The sequence below is a fragment of the Taeniopygia guttata genome, chromosome 4 (assembly GCF_048771995.1).
Source record: "Taeniopygia guttata chromosome 4, bTaeGut7.mat, whole genome shotgun sequence".
Taxonomy (NCBI): domain Eukaryota; kingdom Metazoa; phylum Chordata; class Aves; order Passeriformes; family Estrildidae; genus Taeniopygia; species Taeniopygia guttata.
In genome coordinates, this window is record NC_133028.1 from 62,891,879 (window position 1) to 62,918,842 (window position 26,964).

The window sequence follows — 26,964 nt, forward strand, 5'->3', positions numbered from 1 at the left end:
AGGACATGCACATCTATTTAGGAATCTTTAAAGGCAAAAATGTCCAACTAAATAACACTTCTATTTGAGGTGGCCTGTTTGACAAAGACAGAACACTGTCCATGAAAATATGGGGATCATTGTTATTATCGCAAATATATTTGACAGGTTTGGGTTGTTATTCCACACCTCTGTGCCTTTTATTCCAGAGGCAGGGAAAATTCAGTAGCAAACAGCTGAATTGATTATATGACGTGCTTATCAAAAAAATTGCACTAGTTGTCATCAACCCAGCACATTTTAGGTTTTGCCTAAATACATCTCAGAAAATTCCTGTTTAGCAATGTATTTTTTCTGTTTTTCTGGGTTTGGTTTTTTTTTTGTTTTTTTTTTTTTTGGTTTTTTTTTTTCTGAACATAAAAATCTCAAGCAAGCTTCCTCAAGTTCATCTGTACTTTTGAAAGGTACTAACCTGAATGTATGTGGCAGAGATGCTACTTTCCATGTGGAGTTTCCAGAAGGCTAGAATTGTACTAAGTGACCTGTACAGACTTGTGTTTTGTGGATTTCCCTCCCCTTCTATCACAGTGTACACATATATTCCCTATTGGCCTCAGAGTTTCTACATCATATATCCACAATGTCCAGCCAGGCAGCTGCTTTACTTCCCCAGACTGGTTCTCTTCAAGATGAAAGCCTGACATCTAAGAAGTGCCAAGGGAGGAAATATTACCTTCCAGCTTGCTCAGACAAGTGTTGGGGATTGAAGCAAGGTCTGTGAAAAGGTAGAAGTCATCAGTGGGTGGACTGCTGGTCTAAATGAGGAACTTTGTGCTCTTATTTCTGGCTTTGAGAGTTAGTGCTATGCTTGTAATGTATTGTGTCTCTCATCCAAAGCTCCTGGAAACCACCAAAAAGGCTCCGATTGACTTCAATCATAGTTTGATCAGGCCTTCAACCCACAAAGATGCCATTGTTTGGTTTTAGTGCCATTGTGGTGCTTGGCATAGTGCTGCTCCTGCTCGCACATACATTCAGATTTCTCGGAATGGGTTAATATAATCTCCTAAGCATTCAAACATTTTTTCTTTTTCACTGTATACACATCTACTTTCAGTTTATTCTATCGACCAATATGAATGGGGGTTTCTGGAATCCACCTGGTGTGTGTGTCATTTGCTGCTAGATATCTTTTACATGGAGCTTCTCCTACTTCTATAGTATACATTTTCCCTTTTCTTTATAAACACTCTTCCCCTATTATTGTTGATTTTAGCTTCCACTCTCCTTCCCTTCTTTTGGGTACTACCATGCTTTTTCTTGATGCAATCCATTTTAGAATGTCTAGAGGACCTAAACTGATACCATCTCATGACCAAATTTCACTTAAGTGTGTCCCCCTGCACATTCAACAATCAGTCAAATTAAATTCTTTTGTAAGCTTTTCCACCATTATCGATAAAAATATTCTTACCATATATTTGTCCCTCTCTATCCCTTTGTCTTTTCCATTGCACTTCTTTTCCCTTTGAAAAATTGCACTTCTCTCTCTTCCCTCTAAGTTGGTTTCACTTCCTTGTTCAAAACATACCCGTCTTTCTTTCACAGGGCACTCTCCTGACATCCTCTGGCTTGGGTTTGCAATATTTTTAGCTATCCAATATATTTTGTTTTCTTCTTTACAGGTTGTTAACTGGGAGTGATCGATACACTCGGGATTCATGTTTGTGTGTACTCTGATTAATACACTTACTGTATCTCCTCTATACAAGGGATAGTAACACTTCTCACAAGTTTTTCCTCCACTTCCTCCAAAGTGAATGAGTAGTAGCATTTCTATGAGTTGACATCCTCACCTCTTGAACCACAAGGGTTTTCTTGGTGCCCCAAGAGTTTTTCCCAGAGGTAGCTCCCAATTCAGTCTTGCCTCCCACCTCTGATTTTCCCTTCTTCTGGAGACATTCTGCCATGACCCTTATCATACCAACTCCCTTCCCTCAATTTGGTCACAATTAGGGTTGCAAGGAGAGTGCTCTATGGAACAGTACCAGAAACTGAGATGTTATTTTGATTGTCAATTCTTTGCAAAACCAAACTTAAACTTATACTATAACACACATTAACAAACTTTCAGGATATAGGGATAACAATGTAGATGCTTCCTGTGGAGCAGTAGTGTTCAGGGTTGCGCTTCTTTCAGTGTTTTCCTCAGGACTTTTTAAAAGCAGAACAGCCGGAGGAGCTGAGGAAGGAGCTCCACAGACCTCTAGCCAAAATCACGGTGCATTTAACTGAGCTGTTACTTATCACGTCTGCAGGAGACTACGCTGACTCCAGCACAAAGATTAAGAAGTAGGTGCTTCCTACTTTTCTCTTGGAACCTGGTTCCCTGCTTAATTAACAGCATCACCTTTTGGGCAAGACCCCAAATTGCATGGCTCAGTGGTGCTGTAGGTTTCCTGGCACAGGGCTCCAGTCAGTGCTGGGGCCAAGGAAAAGGAGGCAGGGAGGACATGGAAGCACCAACTCCAAGAGACATCTCAGCAGGAGGCAAAGCACAGGGCCAGAGTCACTAACCTGACTCATAAGGAGTTCTTAGGCCAGGGTGTGAGGTACCACTCTTCAAATTTGGGACTTAGCTGTAGGTGGCTGCATGAAACCTACTCACATGGACTCCTGCTGGGCACCCACGCGTGACCAGAGTTTAGGCTAAGCTTCAGCTGAGTGCTGTGTCCAGAAAGAGAACTGAAGAGCCTGGGAGGCTTGGTGCCTCAATTCTGTCTGGTCTTCAGGAGATGAAGACTTAAGTTCTTGGTTTTTGTCCGGTTTTTATGCCAAGCAGAAGATTTGGAAACTCAAGCAACACGGAGAAGAGCAAGTAGCTCTCAGTTGCGGCAGGTCTGTCGTCTCAGAAAGGGCTGAGCATGAGTAGACAAAAGTCACTAAGTCACTCTTCTCGGATTTGGGGGATGCCACTGAGGCAGGGAAATGAGACTTACAAAATAGCTTATTAAAAATGTATGCAAATTGTACTCCTTTATCCTTCAGAGGACAAAGCATACTTCTCTAGAATGCTTTGGGGGTTGGAGGGCCTTGGTTTTAAATACTAACCACATCTAAACACTCCTTAATTGACTTTGAACTTTTTGGATTTTTTTAATCCTTCAAAATTTGCTAACCTTTTCTTTCTTTTCTTTTTGCTTTCCCTATGAAGCAGAAAATCCAAAGCTGGGAACTTGAGCTTCACTCACCCTGAGTGTCCCGTTACAAGAATGTTCCATGAGCAAAAAGGAAACTATTTTTGTGCCATTTAGCTCATCTAGCAACTATTCATGCTGATGCCAGCAAAACATTTACCTGGTGCCAGCTAAGAGCAGGAGGGGCTGGGTGGTGAGGGCTCTCCCTTTTCTGAAGAAAAAGAACCTTGGTTTACAGAACAACTTGAAAGGCTCAGGTGAACAGGACAGATTCCAACTGTGTGGAAGGTGGCAGTGCATTCAGGCCTGCCTGGGATGGCTGTGGGCCAGCAGTGCCTGCAGCGGGTGGGAGCTGCACAAGTGGGTGCACAGATTCTGTGTGCTGTGGGGGGGTCTTTGACCCGTGTGTCAGCAGCTGCTGCTCTCTTGGACCCCAGGCCAAAGACCATCAGGGATTTCACCTCCTGTGCCATCAGAGCAGGCCCCTGGCTTCTGACGAGGAGCTGTGTGAAAGCTCATCTGGAGCCTTCTCCTGCACCCCTAGCCTTGGCCTGGTGCCTGTGTGGGCTTCACTTGTGGCACCCAGTCATTTGCAGAGAAATACTGCACTGTTTTCATGAGAAGGTGTTTTAAAGATGTCTGGAAAGTGCAGAGGAGCAGTGTGAGCAACGATACAGGGAAAGGTGTATTCCTTGACCTTAAATACATCTCTAGGATCTGATTATGACTTTCACTGCCAAGAGACACTGTGGTCCTTGCATTAAAGAACAGCATTTATTCATATAAAGGCATATTGATGGTGCAAATGCATAACTGATTATCAATGTAATTAGGTATATTACATATACACCTATATTATTTCAGGTATTTCCTACAAAAATATGGGAAATTAGGTATTCATTAGAGCATTTTATAATTCAAAAATACAAACTGAGGTGAAAACAGGCTACCCACCTTTGTGGGAATTCCTGCCTGCCTCAGCACAATGAGACAAAGGTGATGGGATGTACATTAAAAGCAGCCCTTCTAGAGCTGCATCACTGCTTTGCTAACACTCCCTGTTATGCAGGTGTGTTCCAGCTGCAGGTGTGGGATAAGCCCTTAGGTGTGCCTGGGAATGGTGGCCTGGAAGCACCTGCCTGAGCTCTGTTCTCAATCAAGCCAGCTGAACTATGCTCAGCACATGTTATGTTTTCACTGGTGCCTCTGGGAAATGAGAATAAATTCTTGTTTTTCACTGGGTGCTTCTCTGCCCAATGACTGCATCAAACTTGACCTCAGATATCTTCTTCAGAAGGTTCATGGCACGTTCTGGAAAAACCCTGAAAGAGAGAGCAACATGAAATTAAATAGTGGAAATAGAAACTTAAATTATGGGAAAGAGTCAACTGCAGGTGAGGGAAGAGCTGGTCTGGCAGCAGAATGCATGCACACATATGAACTGAGACTCTGTATTAAACTGGGCAATATTTCCTAAGGACATGTAGCCTTCATCAATCTCTGACATGTTTTAACTTAAGTCCCACCCATCACTTTTTATGACAATTCCAGGACAGTTATGTACCAATCATGATTTAGGCTGCAATACTGCTGCAGAATCCAGAAAGTTTTCATACTGAACATAGACACAAGAACTCTTTGCAAGAGTTCTTTAAAAGCAATTTTCTAGCATCAATGTTCTGAATTTTTGGTGTTGACATGGAGAAACAAACACTCAGGTCCTCATCTCATTCTGGGGCTATGCTGGGGCTGCTGTTTCAGAGAATGTGGTGGCCTGTAGAGCAGTGAAGCTCTGCACTGACACCAGTCAGCTGCAGCAAGTGGTTCAATACAAGGCCTGTGTGAGGGCTCAGCAAAATTTCAAGATGATGTCTGCTGTTGTCACTGTAAAGAACCACTGCATTATGAACTACCTTGTGATATGTTCTAAAATACAACGTAATCTTGAATCAGTTTTTACAAGTTTGAGGGTGGTACAGTCAGCAGGTTACAGTTGATACATTTTTTTGCCCTACTCACCTTTCAAGCAATAAAGCAATGCTCTGATTTGATGGAACAAAAACCATTTTCTGGTTGGTCACTATTCCTTCCATCAAAGCCTCTACGACTTCTTCAATCTCCAAAATCTTTCCAAGTCTACACAGGAAAGCAAACACAAGAGCTGCAGTGATAAAAAGTGACAAAACACCAGCTGATCTAGGAGGTTTCACAAATGCACAAACTCAGGTAAGTCAAATGCAACAAGTACAGAGACAATTAAACAACAATTATAGCAACAATTAAAGGACATTGCAGATGTTCTTTAGCCAATGATGCAAACAGTTGTTATACAGCCAGTTGGAACAGAGGTGTAAAGCTAGGGATAATATGCAGTACCTTGATGCAAAGAAGGAAACGCAGGAATGCAGAGTTACCTTGTACGGGGGTTTTTGACAAATCCAGTGTTTATAAAAACCGGACAAAGGCACGTTGTTTTTATTCCATCCTTTCCCAGGGCAGACAGCTCCTCTGTCAGAGCTTTATGAAATCCAACTGCAGCAAACTTGCTTGAGCTGCAGGAAGAGAGAAAGTACAAATGAGAAGGCAGAAGCCCTATTTCCACCTTTCTACCACTGCAAATGGCTTAAAAAATCATATACGTACAGTACAGGGTAGGATGCAAAAACCTCCAAATATTATAATCCATCTGAGAAGCAGAACAAGGACTATATTAACTTCCCCTGTGCCAGATTGTAGTGCTGGATAAGACAGGGAAACTTGTGGAGTAATTGTGGAAAGCAGATAGGGCGTGAACAGGCAGACAAAAAAGAGAGGAAAATATCAGGAAATCTTAGAAAACAATAACTAGTGTGTGTCAATCGATGCACATCCCATTTTTCCCATGAGAGAAGATTCTTGGAAGGAATGCATCATGAAAGCCAGAAATTAGGAAGGATTGGCAGGGTAGAAATGGAGATTAACCTTTGACTATTCACTGTACCACACAAAAGCATCTCAAATCAACTGTGTCTGCTTTGAAATAGTAGGATATTATGCAAGCAAAACGTAGAGAAGAAAAGACCTGCCACAGAAATAGGTGTGGGCCTTAAGTTGCAATGAATTCCAAAGAAAATAGATATCACACGGCTATTCTTTCATACAAACATTGCTCACGATTCAATCAGAGCTAATTACTTGATACTTCCTGATGGAAAAGAGGCAACTATTTTTTTTTAAATTAAGCAAGCTGATTTCAAAATCACTTACCAATATGCCACCATTAAAGGAATCACAAAATGACCTGCTGCTGAAGCCACCGTGACAATGTGCCCGTAGTTGTTGTTCATCATGACTGGCAGGAAAGCTCTCGTGGTCTTGGAAGTCATTTAAACCAAGAGGCAAAATGCAGGGGACAGGAAGGAGGAAAAGAACATTGTTTTCTTAGGCACACGCAGCGCTGACCCTCAGTGTTATTCACTAGGTGGCCAAAGCTATCCCTAAAGCTACGAGCTGCACAGCACCTCAGATTTCCAGAGCCACAGAGATACCTGCTCTCTGAGCAGCGGTGCAGCTGGCAACCTGCTCTCCAAAGGCTTCAGCAGTTGGCTAGAAACAGGAGATGGCTTTCACATCTTTCCTTTGCCGCTTTTAAGGTTTCAGGTGCCAGCAGAAGTGCTGGCAGGGGCTCACCCCAGCACGCACCATAAACCACTCGTCAATCTATGGCTTTGTCCTAGGGTGACTTTATGGTGTTTGTACCTCCAATTGTGTGTTCTGTTTATGTTTGATATTATGTTCTGTGCTTTCAGAACTGACTCTGAAAGTGAAGGTTTGTTTTGCCTTGTTATCAGCCGGTTCACCTCCCCCCATGGTCTGCTGTCTAGAAAAGGCTAGGGCTGGCTGGCTGGCTTTTGCTTGCTTGCTTTGCTTGCTTTGCTTGCTTCTGCTTTTGCCTTTGCTTCCTAGTTAGTTTAGCTAAGCAGTCCAGTTCTTTCCCTGGACTGTTTCTTTTCCTTTCCTCTTCCTGAATACCATCCAGCCTGCTCTGGACTGGGATCTGGGAAACACCAAGAAACACCGAGATCCTGCATTTTGTGATCTGCAGCAGCCAGCCCCAGTGCCCAGAGCAATCCCCAGCATCCAGACCTGGGCGACCACTCCCAGGAAAGACTTTCTGGATTTGTCATCTCTTCAGAGTGGTGAAAGAGTTTTGTTGTCATCTGGTGTTGTTAATTTTTTTTGGTGCTGGGGAGTGCTTTGTTCGTTAAATAAACAGGTTCTTTTCCACTTCTCTCAGAGAAAATTTTTTCCCGAACCAGGTGGGTGGGGAGGGGCTGTGGGGGTTTGTTTTCTGGGGGCTCCTTCCAGAGGGTTTTCCCCAAATTTGCCCTAACTAGAACAGGCTTCTCTTTTCTTCTGCCACAAACAAGTACTGCTGAAACCTCCCACCCTGCCAGCCCCACGACACCCCTGACAGAGGCCTTCTGTGTGTGCTGCAGATGAGGCTGTCACCAGCCAGCTCACATCAGCAAGAGGCCGTTCCAGTTTCCCAGCACACAACCTGCTTGGGTGCCCCTGTGCTGTAACAGTTCATTTGCTAATTCAATGCTAATGATGGTTGGTCTAAATAAGCATCCTCACTGACACTCCCAAAAAACTGTAGCTATAGATGGTGGTGGCCCTTACCCACATGTGACCCAGAATGTTGACTTCAAACATCTTTTCTATTTGGTGGTCCTGAGTCGAGAGAAAGTCGGCAGGTGTAATCACACCAGCATTGTTCACCAGGATAGTCACATCCCCAATATCCTTCTTCACCTTTTGGAGAGAGAACAAAAGCCCAAAATTGTGTGTGTCACTCAGGAGAGGGAAAAAAAAAAAAGTAAGGGTGGGGAAGATGAACCATAATTTAATTCTTAACATTGCATCTTCAAGAGAGAGTTAGATCATGCCACATTTCCAGATGTGGCAGGGACTTTGCAGTAGAGCCATGGAATCTGGTTTAGATCTGATTCTTCCCCATTCATTAATGCCAGTGTTGTTTATTGTGTTCCACAAACTGATTGCACGGTTTCGACCATGTAGTCACAACTGGGACCACGGAGGTACAGACTGCTTTGAGGCAGCTGGACCACAGCCATTACAATAAAATATTTAATATGTTCTCAGTGTTATGTTCCTTCAGAGGCTGGAACCCTAGAGAGCAAACTTGACAAGAGCATGTGCTGGAGCCTCCCAAATAGGATGAGACTGGCCGTGATCTTGGGAATGCTACAGCACTCTGTGTCTAGGGAGCTGCGAGGAGTGGAGAGCTTCCATGGGCTTGCAGAATTTGTGTGCAACACGCCTTCTCTAGTTTTCCTGCCTTCTTTGGAAATCAAGCATGGTTGGGAAAGCCTTTGGCCGTGCCCCTGCTGTCCCACCTTGTCTGCAGCACTGTAGATCTCCTCCCGTTTGCTGCAGTCCACCACAAAGGTTTGAACAGTGGCTCCCAGCTTCTGGCATTCTGCTGCTGTCTCCTCAATGCCGTGCTGGAAGAGAGAAAGAGAAAGCCACCGTGCACAGCTGTCCCCTCACCACAGCTGAGCAGCAGAGGCTGAAGATGTCCCTGGATTGAGCAATTGTAGGACTGTAGTAGTCCCACATGATTTAAAACAGCTTTTTTCATGCCTCATAACCTCTACAGAATTCAAACTATGGGAATTTGCATGGAAACAACCTCTGAAAGAGGCTCTCCCAGACTTGTATGCTGATCCAAACACAGCAAAGGATGCCAATGGCGTGCCAATTACCATTGAGCATCTCTCCGGTGAGGGCCAATGGTCTTTGGCCCCAATTGAAGCTGCAGTAATCCCTGTGGTAGTCCTTGAGAGAGTCATAGAGGCAGCTGAAAAAGCCTTCTTTACCCTTCAACCTGATGGCCCTCTCGATCCATGTAGTAAGATCAAACAGCTACCATCAGAGCCTTTTTTGAAATTTGTGGAAAGGTTAACCGGAGCTATTGAAATCCAAGTTAAGAAAGAGAATGCAAGGGAAGAGGTTTTAGAGGAAATGGCATTTGCAAATGCGAATGACCAGTGTCGAGCTGCAATTTTAAGCTTACCTTTAAAACTGCCCCCCTACACTAAAAGATATGCTTCTGTTTTGTAACAGGAAAGTGCCTCTGATGAGTGTGGCTCAAGACACCAGACTGAGGCTGCTGCCAAGACCACCACAGAGCGTCACCGTTGCCAGCCCAGCGCCCATTCCATCAGCACAGTGGCACACTGGGCAGCAGTGAAGACCAGCAATGATTGACCCCATAAAGCCATGCCTGCTTTGTAAGAACCTTGGGCACTGGGTTAACCAGTGTCCCCTGAAAAAGCAATTTGATGAATTTAAAAATAGCAGGGGTGGAGAACTACAAGTGCTCCCAGGGGGTCAACAGCAAGAAAAAAACTGAATTAGGAGTGCTTGCCTGCCAGGCACACAGAGAAAAAGAGCAGGCCAAGGGAATGGGGGAAGCGAAAAAGACCAAGAGCATGGTAACATCCCAATTTCTGTAAATGAAGCAGATGCTTTAAAGACCACTTCTGCTGGTCTACCACCGTACGTGACACCAAATAACATTTGCTGTGACTTTAGTGAACCGATTCTAACCACAGCTTCTATCTATGAGCCTTTCAAGTTGCAGCTGACAAAACCACTCCACCTCAAAGACACTGACTGGCATTTTGTCTCTGTGAACCCACAACAGCAGTGTACTTGGCACCAAATTCGCTGTAAGTACATCATCACTGAGGACACCAAACACACACCACAAGAGATCGAAATTGCTCCAGGAATGATAACATCAGATCCTGAGCAATTTGTTCTCTGGCTGCACTGTTCCCACCCACCCCTATTTCTTCCCAAAAGACAGATTGTAGCACAGGCTGTCCTGGCGCCGAGTCTACTTGAAGGTACTAAAAACAAGGGCCCATAGTCTCCCGGGTCCAAGCTATTGGGAAGGACAAACCCAAAATCTGGTGTGATGTCAGAGGGGGTGGGGGGTCCAAACGCACTGAAATGCTCGTAGACACAGGCACGGACTGCACATTAATCCCAGCACAGGATTGGGTAGCACATTGACCTTTCCAAAATGTGGCTGGTCATGTTCAAGGTATAGGGGCATGCAATTGGCGCTACAATCTAGGAGTGTTGTCCAAATAGACAATTGGCAAATCTATGTCTGTGTTAGATTATCCAGAGCCCTTGTTGGGGAGAGACCTAATGTCCCAATGGGGAGTCACAACTGACATTCCAGACTTTCCACAGGATTTTTGGGCAGCGGTCACTGAAAAGCGCCCTACCCAAAAACTGAATTGGAAGACAGATGCACCAGTCTGGGTAGGGCAGTGGCTGCTCAGTAAACAGAAACTGAAGGCGCTCGGGAGCTAGTGGAAGAACAGCTGAAAAAAGATCACATTGTGGAGACCATGTCTCTGTGGAACTTTCCAGTGTTCGTCATGCAGAAGGCTGACAAAAAGAGATGGCAGCTCCCCCATGACCTGCGACAAATTCATAATGTCATTGAAGATACGGGCTCTCTCCAACCTGGTATGCCATCCCCTGCAATGCTCCCCCAAAATTGGAATATGGCTGTCATTGATACAAAAGATTGTTTTTTCCAAATTCCCCTACACCCTCACAATACACTGCGTTTCACATTCTCGGTCCCCACTATCAACAGGGGGAGCCCCGAGGAAGAGGCACCATTAGAAAGTTCTTCCTCAAGGACTGAAAGCCGCGCCATCGATCTGCCAGTGATATGTCTCTTCTTTACTGCCCCCGGTGCATGCAGCTGCAGAAAAGGCCATCATCTATCATTATATAGATGATATCCCTGTGAGTGCCCCCAGTGATGATTTACTCACCCACGCGCTTGACCTAACGATTGATGTGTTGATTGTTGCAGGGCTCAAGCTCCAGGAAAAGAAAATTCAAAAGATGCCACCTTGGCAGTATTTGGGCTTAGAGATGGAAAGAGGACCATTGTTCCTCAAAAATTAGAAATCAAACTGAGGATCGAGACCCTTGCAGATGTCCACAAGTTTGTGTGGATCTTTAAATTGGGTAAGGCCCTGGCTGGGTCCAACCAACAAAGACCTTGCCCCTCTTATTGATTTATTGAAACGGGGAAAGGACCTGAGTTCTCCTAGGGCTATTACCCCAGAGGCACAGAAAGCTCTAGAAAAAGTTCACACAGCAATGTCCACAAGACAGGCCAACTGATGTCGGCCTGACCTGCCATTCAAGGTTATCAACTCAGGTAAGTTGCCACACCTCCATGGAATCATTTTCCAGTGGAAGCAGAAACAAACACCTAAGGCAAAAGAAACACCTAAAAAAGGCCAGAAACAGAAAGATCCTCTCTTGATCATAGAGTGGACCAATGGTCCAAGAGAATGACAAAGCCCCAAGAGGCCTTGAACATTTCAAGGGATGAGGCATCTGTAACTTCTCTGGGCAACCTGTTTCAGTACTTTACCATCCTACAGTAAAGAATTTTTCCTAATATCCAATCTATCCTCTCTTTCAGTTTGAAGCCATTCTCCTCTGTCCTGTCACTACATGCTCTTGGATATACTCTCTCTCCATGTTTTTGTAGGCCTCCTTCACATACTGGAAGGTTGCAATTAAGTCACTCCAAAGCCATCTGTTTTCCAGGTTGAACAACCCCAATTCTCTTAGCCTTAGGAATGTGGCAACAAGAGTGACTTTGGCTTGGTAAGGCACACTGGTAAGGCACACGTAGCAGCAGAAAGAGGGCAGGCAGTGCCTATCACAGCACAGCAGGCGGCACTGTGAGTGTAAACAGAGCTCACGCAACAGGCCTGGCTGAGCCCTGTGCGTTTCTGTGTTCACATGCTGGGTGTGAGAAGAGCCACAACTATATTTGGACTGGCTGAGATGGAATTCATTTCGCTATAGCATCCTCACAGGGCTGTACTTTGCACTGTTTCCTAGGAAGGGGTTGATAACACACCTGTGTTTTGGTTGCTGCTGAGCAGTGCTGGTGCAGCATCATTGCTGTGTTCCCAACATTCCCTGCCCCAAGAGTAGAGTGTGGGAGGGGACACAAGGAGGAAAGCTAATCAAAACTGACCAAAGGGATATTCCATATCTCATGACAGGTCAGAAATAAAAGCCAAAAAAAGGACGAAGAAGAGGAGGGGCATCTGGTATTTACAATGTTTGCCTTCCGGAGCAAGCACTCCCCAGGATGTGGGCAGTCATCTCTTGCTGATGGGAAATAGAGAATACTTTTTTTTTTTTTCTCTTTGCTTCTGTGTGCAGTCTTTCAGCTTTGCTTTAGCAAACTGCTTAATTTCATCCTACAAGTCATCATTTCCCATGTTACTTCCTCTAGCGAGTCCGGCTGAGAAGAGGGGATGATAGAGCAGCTTGGTGGGCACCTGGCATGCAGCCAAGGTCAATCCATGACAACTGTGCACAGTGCAAAGAGACTTTCCTTACAGAATTGCATCTGACACACAAAGAACAGAATCTTCCCTCTCTTACTCTATCAGCTTACTAAGCCAGGGCAGAAATTATTTTGCTGTTGCCTTATCCCCGGGTGCCAGAAGGCCGTGCCAGTGGGGCCCAGTGCTGGGGTCTGTTTTGCAGCCTCAGGATAACAAAATTAGCTTCTTTGCTGACCCAGCGTGTCAGAAACAGAAATCCCAGCTTTTCACCCACCCTGTTGCACCTACACTCAGCACTTTACCTTGATCCCTTCTGAATGCCATGCTGCATATTTGTATATGCCCATCCTCCACTTGCCAAGGTCCTTTATGCGTGCAGCTGCCAAGCAGGCAGCCGGGCTCACACACAGCCCGGCACAGTGATGCTGCGGATGGGGGTGCAGAGAAAACACATCTCCCAGCAATGCACACAAAACACCTGAGGCTACAGAGTGAACAAGTGAAGGCAGACCTGCTCCTCTCTGCAAACAGCCTGCTGCTCTCAGCGGGCTTTCTCTGCCAGCCCAGGCAGCAGCTCCTCCAGCAGCTTCCCGAGCACGTCTTTCCCTCTCGCAGGTGCTCTGCCGAGTGCTGCCTGCTCCCTCCCGAGCAGCATCGAGTGACTGTGGGACCAGAACCCCACATCCTCTGCTGCAAGCGGGGCCAAACCCTCTCCTGGCGCTCAGCATCCCAGCCGGAGGAGCCAAGCGGGAGCCGATGGGAGCGGGCTGGAAGGGGCTGGGCGATGGGGCTGCGCTGTGGTGCCGCCCTTCTTCCGTCCCTAAATCCCCCGTGGACTCGGAGGTCACGGAGTGAGGCCGTGAGCGTGCCCTTTACCTTATTGATGTCCCACAGAACCAGTCTGCTCTGGCGCTTGGCGAACTCCAAGGCGGTCGCTCTGCCGACGCCATGGCCAGCGCCCGTGATGAGCACCAGCTCCCCGCTGAGAGACTTTCTCCTCACAGGCACGAACAGCTTCACAAAAGCCTCCAGGTAGGAGTAGAGGAGCGTGGCCAGGAACAGGAGAAGCTCCAGAAACAGATTCATGTTTTCCTGGAGCTCTTTCGAGGACCGAACTGAACTTTAATCTCTTTGGAGGAGACCCGCGGGTTGCTGATTTACCCGCTGCCGTCTCCGTGCGCGCTCTCCGCCCCCGCAGCGGCGGCTGCTCCGCCCGGCTGTCCCCCCCGAGCTCCCGGGGTCCCTGTCACCGCTGGGTGAGCAGGGCTGCAGCCTGCACTCCAACCTGCCCTTGCGGAACCCTGCAGCTAACAGGACGTACCGGACGTGGGTAAAGAAATGTGGCTGTTTAGGGCGTTTTCTGCCCTCTTGGGAAACACAGACGATGGAAGTGTTCGAACCCTTCTGTGTTCTGCCCTTGGTTTTGATCTGTCAGTCGCCCCAACTGCTCATTCTCTGCTTTGTTTGTCCCCACACATATGGCAGTACATTCCTGTTCCTCTCTCAGGCCCTTGTATCAAGGAAGCAGCAAAACATGTTCTTGTTTGTCATTTGCTGCAGGTGGAAAAGGGACGGAAGTGACAATAAAATTGCTCATCCAGTTTACTAACAGGAGCATCTTGAAGGTCCATTCAACTCTGTATTGTAACTCTTTTACATTTTTCTGCTTTGTGCCTGTTGAGTTGCTCAGTGCCATGAGGTCCTTGAGCAATTTTATTCATGGTCCTTCTTTCCATTGCATCTCTATGCGTGGTCAGCAGGCTTTGTCCCCCACCATCCTCTTCCAGGTCCCTTAAGGAAAGCTGAATGAGACAAGTCCTTTCAACTTCTGGAACTCCACAGGTGAGCTCTTGCCTAGCTGTTTGTCTAACTATGTCTTTTATTTAGTTATCCATACTTAGACTCCATCTTATGCTTCAGCTGCTTAGTTCCTAGAAGTCCTTTGAAAAATGACATTAAATTGCATGAATTGGTATATTTTTATCTAATTTAGTCTAAATCACACAACTCAGACTCATTTGTATGTAATGGAGTATCCAGAACCTTAAGCAGAACAGGAATGCTTATAGGAAATAGGAGAAAAGTATTTTAAGGTGTTTCTTTCAGCTCTATGAATGTAACTCATGGCCTTTCCTGGAAAGGACTGCTGACCTTACTCCTTTACTTTTCAGTTAGAAAATCTGATGTATCGCAGTCATGTTCATAATTTTACTTAAGGATATTTTTGAGCTGCTTGTCGAAGTGTGAAGGGTTCCCAAACATCTAACAACTGACCAAAATTGCATCCAGTTTAGATTACGGTTTTTGACAAGCATTATTTTTGTCCTGGTGGTCTAGCAGCTCACCTTGTGGGTGGGAGACTGGGTCAGTTCCAGCACAGAGATTTCGAGCTAGGCGCTTACTACTTTTCTCTTGGAACCTGGTTCCCTGCTTAATTAACACATCAGCATTTGGGCCAGACCCCAATTGGCTCAGTGTGTCTGTAATTTTCTTGGCACAGGGCTCCAGTCAGTGCTGGGGCCAAGGAAAAGGAGGCAGGGAGGACATGGAAACACCAACTCCAAGAGACATCTCAGCAGGAGGCAAAGCACAGGGCCAGAGTCACTAACCTGACTCATAAGGTGTTCTTAGGCCAGGGTGTGAGGTACCACTCTTCAAATTTGGGACTTAGCTGTAGGTGGCTGCATGAAACCTACTCACATGGACTCCTGCTGGGCACCCACACGTGACCAGAGTTTAGGCTAAGCTTCAGCAGAGTGCTGTGTCCAGAAAGAGAACTGAAGAGCTTGGGAGGCTTGGTGCCCCAATTCTGTCTGGTCTTCAGGAGATGAAGGCTGAAATCCTTGCTTTTGCATATGTTTCTTTATGCCCAGCAAAAGATTTGCAGCCATAGAAGACACAGAACAGAACCACAGCCTCACATGGAGTACTGCAAAAATTGCCTTACCCAGTAATTCCGAGCTCTGGACTAGATCCGGCAAAGAAGGAACCACTAGAGTCTCCCCTTCCTTAGTAGTAAGTATGCTAAGAAACAGACTCTTCAGAAGAGCAGTCATCCCCTGGATGGATTTTTGTTCCAATTTAATGCTGCCATCAGAATCTAAATGATATACAGGGCTAGTGGGAATGGTGTGCCAGGAGAAGGCAAGCATCTTCTCTGATGTGTCCGACTGAAGCCAGTCCTTCCCTAGTCCAAAGGGGGTCAAGCTATTCAATGCTGACTTTTCTCCAGGGTCTTTTTAACATTTTCTGTGGAGTCACTGGACTGTGACTCCTTTGAGCAAGGATTCAAGTCATGAAACAGAAGAAATGTGGAAGGTGGGTACTAAGAGAGACTAAGCTGGGTGGGAAGTTAAGAATACTTGCCAGTCATACAAGAGACAACTGTTAAGTACCTACAAATCTGTAAAGTACTGATTTAGCCCTTATGTTCCAGTAAGTGCTAAGCACAAACTATTTGGCTGGTATGCTGCTTGCTCTGACAGGTCTTTTGAACTTCTGAAGCATCTGCATTTTTAGACTTTTTGACTCCTCACTAGGTAAGAATAGCTAGAAATGAACATAATCAAAAAGCCACAGAGATGTGACTTCAAGTGTCTCACATGTTACAGGACTGTCATGGTAGCAAGATGGCAATATGCAGCTCAAAAGAAGAAGGGATGCAACCCCCCACATTTTGACTTTGTTTTTAAATGGAAACCATGCCTGAGTATTCTTTGATTGGCTTATAACCATTTTTTTAATGTCCTGAATTTTGTGAACCCCCTTTTTCCTTTCCTGTCTCAGCTGCAGGAATCTTGCACTGTGAAGCACAAGAGCTGAAGCTGGGAAGTGTCCTGTTACATGAATATTCCATGGGCAAAATGGAAACCAGTTGTATGTTCTTTAAGCTGTCAACAGTGCTTCTACCTGTTGCCAGCTAAGAGCAGGAGGGGCTGGGTGGTGAGGGCCCTCCCTTTTCTAAAGAACCTGTTTACACAACAACTTGAAAGGGTCAGGTGAACAGAACCTCTTTACACAACAACTTGAAAGGGTCAGGTGAACAGGACAGATTCCAACTGTGTGGAAGGTGGCAGTGCATTCAGGCCTGCCTGGGATGGCTGTGGGCCAGCAGTGCCTGCAGCAGGTGGGAGTTGCACAAGTGGGTGCACAGATTCTGTGTGCTGTGGGGGGGTCTTTGACCCGTGTGTCAGCAGCTGCTGCTCTCTTGGACCCCAGGCCAAAGACCATCAGGGATTTCACCTCCCATGCCATCAGAGCAGGCCCCTGGCTTCTGACGAGGAGCTGTGTGAAAGCTCATCTGGAACCTTCTCCTGCACCCCTAGCCCTGGCACTGCCTTTAAGCCCTGGCCCCTGCGTGGGTTGCACTACCTGGCCCTGTACCTCACTGATCCTGATGTGGCTTTCCCATGTGCCTGGGGACTGCCTCATCCCTGCAGCCTTGGCTGGTGTTTGGCAGACTATGGCTGATCCTTTCAGCACTGCAGCACAAGCTCCATCGGTACTGGACCTGGTTATCACTTTCATTGCTGAGAGACACCTTTGGGTTAGAAAAATGTATTTATTTGTAATATGGAGTGTTGGTGGTGCAAATGCATAATTGATAAATGTTGTAATTAGGCATTACATTACAAAAAAAGGCTGTATTATTTCAATAATTACATATAATTAATAATACAAATAATTAATTCAATAATGCTCATTACAAATGCACACGAAACTGTAAGTGTTCATTAGAGCACATTTTTTTAAACATAAAATTATTAATTGAGATGAAATAGGCCACCCACCTCTATAAATTGCTTCTTGCAAAATGCTTTTGCTCAGGGATGAGTCCAGGTGAACATGTTGTCAGGTAATCCCTTTGCAGTCAGCTAGGGAGCTGTGGGCAAACATGGGCTTTGTGGGCATGCTGCCTGCCTCAGCACAATGAGACAAAGGTGATGGGATGTACATTAAAAGCAGCCCTTCTAGAGCTGCATCACTGCTTTGCTAACACTCCCTGTTATTCAGGTGTGTTCCAGCTGCAGGTGTAGGATAAGCCCTTAGGATAAGCCTGGGAATGGTGGCCTGGAAGCACCTGCCTGAGCTCTGTTCTCAATCAAGCCAGCTGAACTATGCTCAGCACATGTTATGTTTTCACTGGTGCCTCTGGGAAATGAGAATAAATTCTTGCTTTTCACTGGGTGCTTCTCTGTCCAATGATTGCATCAAACTTTGGAATGGTCATCTTCTTCAGAAGGTTCAGGGCACGTTCTGGAACAACCCTGAAAGAGAGAGTAACATGAAATTAAAAGTGGAATAGAAACTCAAATTATGGGAAAAAGAGTCAACTGCAGGTGAGGGAAGAGCTGGTCTGGCAGCAGAATGCATGCACACATATGAACTGAGACTCTGCATTAAACTGGGCATTATTTCCATAGCTCTCATCAATCTCTGACTAATTAAAGTCCATTCCTGGCCTTTTAGGACAGTTCCAATGCCAGCTATCTATGGGCAGTATGTGAACTGCAATATTGGTGCAGAATCCAGGAAGTTTCAATACTGTACAGATGTAGGTGTGCATTACATTTCATGCTCTGAAATGCAGTAGGCCTGTGGAAGGATGAGATTTTAAAACTGAGGTGCAGTTTTCACTCCTAAGAGTCCTCCTTTTAAAGAGCTTTGTCTCTTTATCTCCCTAAATTATGACCAAAAAAGAAAATTTATTCTAAGTGCTTTGACAGCATCAGTTTTGACTTGCCTGTGCTTTTGCAGACTTGCACTCCCAACAGGCAGCTCTTGGAGTTGCAAAAGGATTTAAAATATTTTTTCCCACTGTCTGGTGTTTGGTTTGGTAAACAAGAATCTACCAAGTGTTTCATAAGTTACTATAGATTTAACTGAGAATCTAACTTAGTTGCTCGTATGTGAATTCCAGATTAGGAACAGGAGCTCTGGTAAAAACACCTCCTCATCAGAGCAGCTGCACTGGATAATTAAGTTGTGTGAGAGGATAAATCTTGCTTTACATAGCAGAGAGCAGTACAGTCCTTTTGAAGCAATGTTCTCAGCCTCTGTGGCCTCAGTGCTGACATAAAGAAACAAACACTGATGAGCAGCAGGTCCTCAGCTCTTTCTGGAGCTTTTACTGACTCAGAAGTTACAAGTTTGAAACTTGTATACTCAGGTAGTATTGTTGTTTCCACATCCATTGTTTAATTTTCCTTTGTACTTACATTTCAGAAAGCAAAGCAATGTTTAGCTGTGGTGGAACAAAAACCATTTTCTGGTTGGTCACTATTCCTTCCATCAAAGCCTCTACGACTTCTTCAATCTCCAAAATCCTTCCAAGTCTACATAAGAAAGCAAACACAAGAGCTGCAGTGATAAAAAGTGACAAAACACCAGCTGATCTAGGAGGTTTCAGAAATGCACAAACTCGGGTAAGTCAAATGCAACAAGTACATGGACAATTAAACAACAATTAAAGCAATAACTAAAGGACATTGCAGATGTTCTTTAGCCAATGATACAAACGGTTGTTATACAGCCAGTTGGAACAGAGGTGTAAAGCTAGGGATAATATGCAGTACCTTGATGCAAAGAAGGAAATGCAGGAATGTAGAGTATTGAGAGTTACCTTGTACGGGGGTTTTTGACAAATCCAGTGTTTATAAAAACCGGACAAAGGCACGTTGTTTTTATTCCATCCTTTCCCAGGGCAGACAGCTCCTCTGTCAGAGCTTTATGAAATCCAACTGCAGCAAACTTGCTTGAGCTGCAGGAAGGGAGAAAGTACAAATGAGAAGGCAGAAACCCTATTTCCACCTTTCTACCACTGCAAATGTCCTAAACCATCATCTGCCTCTTCGTTGCTCAGGTGCTGTTTAAGGTAAGGGCTAGGGGAGGGGTGAGGGCTGGTGCACCTCTACGCTACCTTACATCCTAACCTGTACCCCTTATTTTCACTATGTGCCCTCTAGCCCTCTATCCCTTTACTCCTCTTTCTGCTCCTTGCTACATGGAGGCAAAACCCTCCATATAATATAATCCATCTGAGAGACAGGGCAGGGACTATTCTAACTTTGCCTGTGCCAGAGTGTAGTGGTGGCTATTGAAACTGGTGGATGAATTGTTCAATGCATAGCAGGTATCTAAAAAAGGGGCACTTTAGTTGCAAACAGACAGACAAACATCAGAAATTCTTAGAAAATTGCAACTGAATCGCATCAATCAATGGACATCCTATTCTTTCATATGAGAGAAGATTCCTAGAAGGAATGCAGCCTGAATCTCTAAAATTAGGAAGGACAGGCAGGGTAGAAATGGAAATGAACCTGTACAGTGTGGTACACTGTTTATTGTACCACACAGAAGCATATTGTAACAGTTTTGTGTGACTTTGGAAATAGAGAAGCATTATACAAGTAGAAATGAGGAATAACCTGCCATGGAAATAGGTGTGGGCCTGAGGTTTAAATCAACTCCAAGAAAGGAAAACCACAGAATCAGTTTATTGACTTGGCAGTGTAATCCCAGTAAAATCCCTGGCTGAAGAGTTCACACACTGCTGACAGTGAGTGAGTCTCTAAGAATGAGTTTTCCTGGGAAAAGATTGTTCTAAGGAGTGTTCCTGGGGGAGATTGCTGCAGCTGTAGCTGCCTTTATAGAAGGCTGGATGTGATGCAGGATGGCAACAGACAGTCTAACAGGTTTTTGGTGCCTGCACCGTGATTTTCCTGACATGTTTCAAGTAGGAAAGTAATTTGATGTCATGACAGCAGAAGTTTGGGGGGAGGTCAACAGGGAGGACCTCATAGTGGGAGGCTGTTATAGGATACCCAGCCAGGACAAACAGGCAGATGAGGTGTTCTACAAGCAGCTGGCAGAAGCATCATGGTTTTCAGCCCTTCAACTTGCCAAATGTCTGCTAGAAATACAAAATAGCAGAGAGGAAATTAGCCTAGGAGGTTCCTGGAGTGTTTGTAAGACAACCTCCTAACATAGCTGGTAAAAGAACCTACTGGAAGAGGTGCCCTGGTAGACTTGTTGTTTGCATACAGAGGACTGGTGGGTGATGTGGTGGTTGGTGGCAGTCTTGGGCAAAGGGACCACAAAATAAATGTCAAGCGTTTTCAATAGTAGGTGAAGTAAAGAGGGGCACCAGAACTTCCACCTTGGACTCTGGTGGGCAAACCTTGGCCTTGTTTAGGACACTGATTGACAGAATCAGTCCTGAAGGGTAAAGGGGTCCAGGAAGGCTGGATATGCTTTAAAATTAATTGTGAAATAGACAAGAGCAGCCCGTCCCCATGTGGCTGAAAGACAGGTCAGGGAAAAGGACCAGGCTGGCTAAACAGAGAACTTAGGCTGGAACTTTGAGGGAAAAACCAATGTATTTTCTCCAGATGAAGGGTCAGGTAACTTGGGAAGGACTATAAAGATGTTGCAAGGTCATGTAGGGAGAAGATTAGAAGGACCAAAGCCCAACTAGGACTTGGCCTTAGACACAACAAAAAAGTTTTCTATAAGTACAGCAAAAGGAGTGTCAAGGAATGTCTCTGTCATTTGTTGAATGCAGAAGGCAGTGTAGTGGTAGAGGATGAGGAAAAGGCAGAGGAACTTAATACCTTCTTTGTCTCAGTCTTTAATATTGTCCAGTTGTCCCTTGGGATTCTCAGCTCCCAGAGCTGGAAGTTAGTGACAGAAAGCTGAGGGAAGGGCCCATAATCCAGGAGGAGATGGATAGTGATCTGCTGTGCCAATTAGACATTCAAAAATCTATGACCTCTGATGGAATCCATGCCAGAGTAATGAGGGAACTGTTGAAAGAACTTGTCAAACCACTTTCAAACACCTACCAGTAGTCCTGGTTAACTGGAAAAGTTTCATCTGGCTGGCAATTAGCAAATGTAACACCCATCTACAAGAAGGGTTGGAAGGATTATCCAGAGAATTACGGCCTGTAATCTTAACCTTGGCTGTGGGGCACGGTTATGGAAGAGAACATCCTGAGTACCATTACAAGGCACTTACAGGACAACCCGGGGATCAAGCCCAGCCAACATGGATTTATGAAAGGCCCTGCTTGACCAACCTGATCTCCTTGTATGACAAAGTAGCCCATCTAGTAGATGAGGGGAAGGCTGTGAATGTGCCTATCCAGGGTCTAGCTAGACTTCAGTAAAGTGTTTGACACCATCTGCCACAGCATCCTCCTAGAAAAACCAACTGCTTCCAGCTTGGGTGGGTGGACTCTTCAATGGGTAAAAGTCTGGCTGGATGGCTGGGCCCAGAGTGCTGTGGTGAATGGAGATAAACCCATTTGGCAGCTGGTCACTAGTGGTGTTCCCAGGGCTCCACCTTGGGCTGGTCCTGTTTAATGTCTTTATGGATGATATGGACACAGGAATCAAGGGCACCTCAGTAACTGTGCAGAAGACACTGAGTTGATGTGCTCAAGGGATGGAAGGCTCTGCTGGACACCTGGACAGACTCCATCAGTGGGCTGAGGACACGGCTGCAGGAGGCTCAAGAAGGTGAAGTGTCAGGTTCTGCACCTGAGCTATGCAGTGATACAGGCTGGGAGAGGAATGGCTTGGGACAGAAAGGGACACCTGAGTGCTGGCTGACAGCAGCTGAACCTGAGCCAGTGTGCCTATGTGGCCAAGAGGTCTGATGGCACCCTGGCCTGGATCAGCCAGCAGGACAGAGAAGTGGTTGTTCCCCTGTACTGGGCACTGGTGAGGCCACAGCTCATGTGCTGTGTCCAGTTCTGGGCCCCTCACTTTAAAAAGGACATTGAGGAGCTGCAGTGTGTCCAGAGAAGGGAAACAAGGCTCATGAAGGGTCTGTAAAACATGTCTTCTTATGAGGAATGGCTGAGGGAGCTGGGTTTGTTTAGTCAGGAGAAGAGTAGGCTCAGGGGGGACCTCATGGCAGTCTACAGCTCCCTGAAAGAAGGTTGGATGGAGGTGGGGTCAGTCTCTTCTGCCATGCTGCAGTAATAGGAATAAAGGAAATGGCCTTAAGCTGAGACGGGGGAAATTCAGATGAGATATTAGAAAAAAATCTTTTCACTGTTAGGGTGATCAGGCACTGGAATAAGTTCCTCAGGCAGGTGGGGCAGTTACCATCCTGCAGGTGTTTAAGAGGCATTTGGATCTGGCACTGGATGATGTGGTTTAGGGGTTACATTGGCAGTGCTGGGTGGATGGTTGGACTGGATGATCATAAAGGTCTCTTCCAACCCTGATGATTCTATGATTCTATTTTTGTACTCTACAGTCAATGCCACAATGGTAAAAAGATCAAAAGTTACTCAGTACAGGTTTACTTGACAACACTACAACAGATCAGAAAAAATACATTCTAAGAAGAAGGGAAGAAGATACCTTTTTACTAAGCAAAAGTCTGCATGGGTGAGGAGAGAAAAAAGGAGAATCTTTCATTAGTAGATATGTTACATGACTATTGGTTCATACAAACATTGCTCACACTTGCGTCAGAGCTAAATTCTTGATACTTCCTGATGGAAAAGAGGCAATTAATTTTTTTAAAATTAAGCAAGCTGATTTCAAAATCACTTACCAATATACCACCATGAAGGGAGTCACAAAATGACCTGCTGCTGAAGCCACCGTGACAATGTGCCCGTAGTTGTTGTTCATCATGACTGGCAGGAAAGCTCTCGTGGTCTTGGAAGTCATTTAAACCAAGAGGCAAAATGCAGGGGACAGGAAGGAGGAAAAGAACATTGTTTTCTTAGGCACACGCAGCACTGACCCTCAGTGTTATTCACTAGGTGGCCAAAGCTATCCCTAAAGCTACGAGCTGCACAGCACCTCAGATTTCCAGAGCCAGAGATACCTGCTCTCTGAGCAGTGGTGCAGCTGGCAACCTGCTCTCCAAAGGCTTCAGCAGTTGGCTAGAAACAGGAGATGGCTTTCACATCTTTCCTTTGCCGCTTTTAAGGTTTCAGGTGCCAGCAGAAGTGCTGGCAGGGGCTCACCCCAGCACGTACCATAAACCACTTGTCAATCTACGGCTTGTCTTTTCTTCTGCCACAAACAAGTACTGCTGAAACCTCCCACCCTGCCAGCCCCTGACACCTCTGACAGAGGCCTTCTGTGTGTGCTGCAGATGAGGCTGTCACCAGCCAGCTCACATCAGCAAGAGGCCATTCCAGTTTCCCAGCACACAATCTGCTTGGGTGCCCCTGTGCTGTAACAGTTCATTTGCTAATTCAATGCTAATGATGGTTGGTCTAAATAAGCATCCTCACTGACACTCCCAAAAAACTGTAGCTATAGATGGTGGTGGCCCTTACCCACATGTGACCCAGAATGTTGACTTCAAACATCTTTTCTATTTGGTGGTCCTGAGTTGAGAGAAAATCGGCAGTTGTAATCACACCAACATTGTTCACCAGGATAGTCACATCCCCAATATCCTTCTTCACCTTTTGGAGAGAAAACAAAAGCCCAAAATTGTGTGTGTCACTCAGGAGAGAAAAAAAAAAAAAGGGTGGGGAAGATGAACCATAATTTAATTCTTAACATTGCAGCTTCAAGAGAGAGTTAGATCATGCCACATTTCCAGATGTGGCAGGGACTTTGCAGTAGAGCCATGGAATCTGGTTTAGATCTGATTCTTCCCCATTCATTAATGCCAGTGTTGTTTATTGTGTTCCACAAACTGATTGCACAGTTTGGATCGTGTAGTCACAACTGGGACCACGGAGGTACAGACTGCTTTGAGGCAGCTGGACCACAGCCATTACAATAAAATATTTCATATGTTCTCAGTGTTATGTTCCTTCAGAGGCTGGAACCCTAGAGAGCAAACTTGACAAGAGCATGTGATATGCTGGAGCCTCCCAAATAGGATGAGACTGGCTGTGATCTTGGGAATGCTACAGCACTCTGTGTCTAGGGAGCTGCCAGGAGTGGAGAGCTCCCATGGGCTTGCAGGATTTGTGTGCAACACGCCTTCTCTAGTTTTCCTGCCTTCTTTGGAAATCAAGCATGGTTGGGAAAGCCTTTGGCCGTGCCCCTGCTGTCCCACCTTGTCTGCAGCACTGTAGATCTCCTCCCGTTTGCTGCAGTCCACCACAAAGGTTTGAACAGTGGCTCCCAGCTTCTGGCATTCTGCTGCTGTCTCCTCAATGCCGTGCTGGAAGAGAGAAAGAGAAAGCCACCGTGCACAGCTGTCCCCTCACCACAGCTGAGCAGCAGAGGCTGAAGATGTCCCTGGATTGAGCAACCACTGCCCATCCCCAGAACAGTTCATAGCTACCCAAAGAAAGAGCTGTAGGTGGGTTTGCTGAGAAGGCAGGCATTTCAGACTTAAATTTAGGATCTGCATGTAGTGACAGCCAGAAAGATGGCAACAAAATGAGTTTAGCTTGGTAAGGCAGACTGAGCAAGGCTGCAGAAAGGGAGCACACGGTGGCTATCACAGCACAGCAGGCAGAACTGAGAGTGTAAACAGCTCATAAAATACAGGCCTGGCTGACACTCTAAGATATGAAAACCGGCTCTCTGTGTTTCTGTATTTGCATGCTGGGTGTGAGACGAGAGGTGCCCTCTACAGTTCACCGTGTAGAAAGATTTTAATTTCAGAATGACCTTTGATACACACAAGTCAGAAGTTCCCTTAAGTCATTACATCAATCGTAATTGAGAGCAGAAGTCACTTTGTTGTATCCCTGTTCCCTTGTTCCAGAAGGCCATGCTAGTAGAACCTGTGCAGTGAAAAGCTCTAGGTCACAAACAGCCTGGGACAACTCAGCAGTCTCTGTGGTGGGTGACTGGGCAGCTGTTCCCAACACCAGCTGCTGTTTAATGCTGAGAGCCTCCAAGAAGGAGGCCTTGTCAAGGCACTTGGGTTGGAGGAGCATACTCCTGAATCCTCTAGAATCCACCACCTACCTTGATACTGTATTTCAGTTCCTGCTGACACCTACTCTTACAATCTACATCTCAGCACTAAAGCCAGGGTTCACTCACTACTAAATTTATACCAGAATTCCCCCATTCCATTCAGTGCCCATGAAAAATCCTCTGTTACACTGCAGCCCTGTACACATTGGGAGAGCGGTGCTATACCTCCTCCTATCCCTCCAATGTCTGGTCTTAGGCAAAATGGGTACCACAAACAGACACTGAAAATGTTCAACACTATCTTCCCTTTTTATCCATCCTTTCATTCAACTTGTCTCAGGTTTGGTATATTTTTGTTTGTGGAGGGCTGGGTTCTATTTTGCAGCTTCATGGATGAACTCCTTTGCTGAAAGGAGTGTCAGAAACAAGAAGCACTACGTCTCACCGACCCTGTTGCGCCAACACCCAGCATGTCATGTTGCATGTTTGTACCTGCCCATCCTCCATTTGCCGTGGCATTTTTGCATTCCAGTCAAATCATTTTAAATAAAGCACTTGGGCCAGTGTAAACATTAAGACAGGTGCCATCTACACATGCCCAGACAGGCTCACACACAGCCCGGCACAGTGATGCTGCGGATGGGAGTGCAGAGAAAACACATCTCCCAGCAATGCACACAGAACACCTGAGGCTACAGAGAGAACAAGTGAAGGCAGACCTGCTCCTCTCTGCAAACAGCCTGCTGCTCTCAGCGGGCTTTCTCTGCCAGCCCCGGCAGCAGCTCCTCCAGCTGCTTCCCGAGCACGTCTTTCCCTCCCGCAGGTGCTCTGCCGGGTGCTGCCTGCTCCCTCCCGAGCAGCATCGAGTGACTGTGGGACCAGAACCCCACATCCTCTGCTGCAAGCGGGGCCAAACCCTCTCCTGGCGCTCAGCATCCCAGCCGGAGGAGCCAAGCGGGAGCCGATGGGAGCGGGCTGGAAGGGGCTGGGTGATGGGGCTGCGCTGTGGTGCCGCCCTTCTTCCGTCCCTAAATCCCCCGTGGACTCGGAGGTCACGGAGTGAGGCCGTGAGCGTGCCCTTTACCTTATTGATGTCCCACAGAACCAGTCTGCTCTGGCGCTTGGCGAACTCCAAGGCGGTCGCTCTGCCGACGCCATGGCCAGCGCCCGTGATGAGCACCAGCTCCCCGCTGAGAGACTTTCTCCTCACAGGCACGAACAGCTTCACAAAAGCCTCCAGGTAGGAGTAGAGGAGCGTGGCCAGGAACAGGAGAAGCTCCAGAAACAGATTCATTGTTTTGCCGGAGCTCCTCTGGCGCTCGAACCGCTCAGGGGCCGGCAGCGTCCCCGCCCCTCAGCCCGCCCAGGCCCCGCCTCCGGAGCCGGCGCCCAATGGGAGCGCGGCTGGGCACGGGGCGGGGCCGCGGCCGCTGCGGGGGCGGGCCCGGGGGCGGGCCCGGGGGCGGGCCCGGGGGCGGGCCCGGGGGCGGGCCCGGG

General features: G+C 46.4%; 2 protein-coding genes across 3 annotated transcripts; both read right to left on the minus strand.

Annotated features, from left to right (window-relative positions):
* Positions 1 to 3,936: 3,936 nt before the first annotated feature.
* LOC100229546 (estradiol 17-beta-dehydrogenase 11) lies at positions 3,937 to 13,807 on the minus strand. The gene is made up of 7 exons (XM_041715988.2): positions 13,478 to 13,807; positions 8,579 to 8,686; positions 7,842 to 7,973; positions 6,423 to 6,529; positions 5,591 to 5,728; positions 5,196 to 5,312; positions 3,937 to 4,498 (listed from the first exon to the last, which is right to left on the minus strand). Exons 1-7 carry the CDS (start codon positions 13,685 to 13,687, stop codon positions 4,411 to 4,413), a joined length of 900 nt encoding a protein of 299 aa, XP_041571922.2. The 5' UTR covers positions 13,688 to 13,807; the 3' UTR covers positions 3,937 to 4,410.
* Positions 13,808 to 17,142: 3,335 nt separating this feature from the next.
* On the minus strand, positions 17,143 to 26,853 carry LOC101232972 (estradiol 17-beta-dehydrogenase 11). Of its 2 annotated transcripts, XM_030271928.4 has the most exons (7): positions 26,552 to 26,851; positions 24,650 to 24,757; positions 23,913 to 24,044; positions 23,174 to 23,280; positions 19,224 to 19,361; positions 18,820 to 18,936; positions 17,143 to 17,868 (listed from the first exon to the last, which is right to left on the minus strand). In XM_030271928.4, the coding sequence occupies exons 1-7, from the start codon at positions 26,759 to 26,761 to the stop codon at positions 17,781 to 17,783; spliced, it is 900 nt and encodes a 299-aa protein (XP_030127788.4). In that variant the 5' UTR covers positions 26,762 to 26,851; the 3' UTR covers positions 17,143 to 17,780. The 2 variants fall into 2 exon arrangements, with proteins under 2 accessions (XP_030127788.4, XP_030127789.4); XM_030271929.4 differs by lacking the exon at positions 18,820 to 18,936 and having other exon boundaries at positions 26,552 to 26,853.
* Between the last annotated feature and the right edge of the window lie 111 nt (positions 26,854 to 26,964).

What these genes read in the sequence shown, in the direction of transcription:
- LOC101232972 (XM_030271928.4), bottom strand. Translation starts at nt 26,761, where the DNA reads ATGAATCTGTTTCTGGAGCTTCTCCTGTTCCTGGCCACGCTCCTCTAC. An exon ending in CCCTTCATGGTGGTATATTG is followed by an intron (nt 19,362 to 23,173) that starts GTAAGTGATTTT and finishes CCCTTCCTGCAG; the next exon opens with CTCAAGCAAGTTTGCTGCAG. An exon ending in ATTGCTTTGCTTTCTGAAAT is followed by an intron (nt 17,869 to 18,819) that starts GTAAGTACAAAG and finishes TCTCTCTTTCAG; the next exon opens with GGTTGTTCCAGAACGTGCCC.
- LOC100229546 (XM_041715988.2), bottom strand. Translation starts at nt 13,687, where the DNA reads ATGAATCTGTTTCTGGAGCTTCTCCTGTTCCTGGCCACGCTCCTCTAC. An exon ending in TTCTGTGGGACATCAATAAG is followed by an intron (nt 8,687 to 13,477) that starts GTAAAGGGCACG and finishes TCTCTCTTCCAG; the next exon opens with CACGGCATTGAGGAGACAGC. An exon ending in CCTTTAATGGTGGCATATTG is followed by an intron (nt 5,729 to 6,422) that starts GTAAGTGATTTT and finishes CTCTTCCTGCAG; the next exon opens with CTCAAGCAAGTTTGCTGCAG.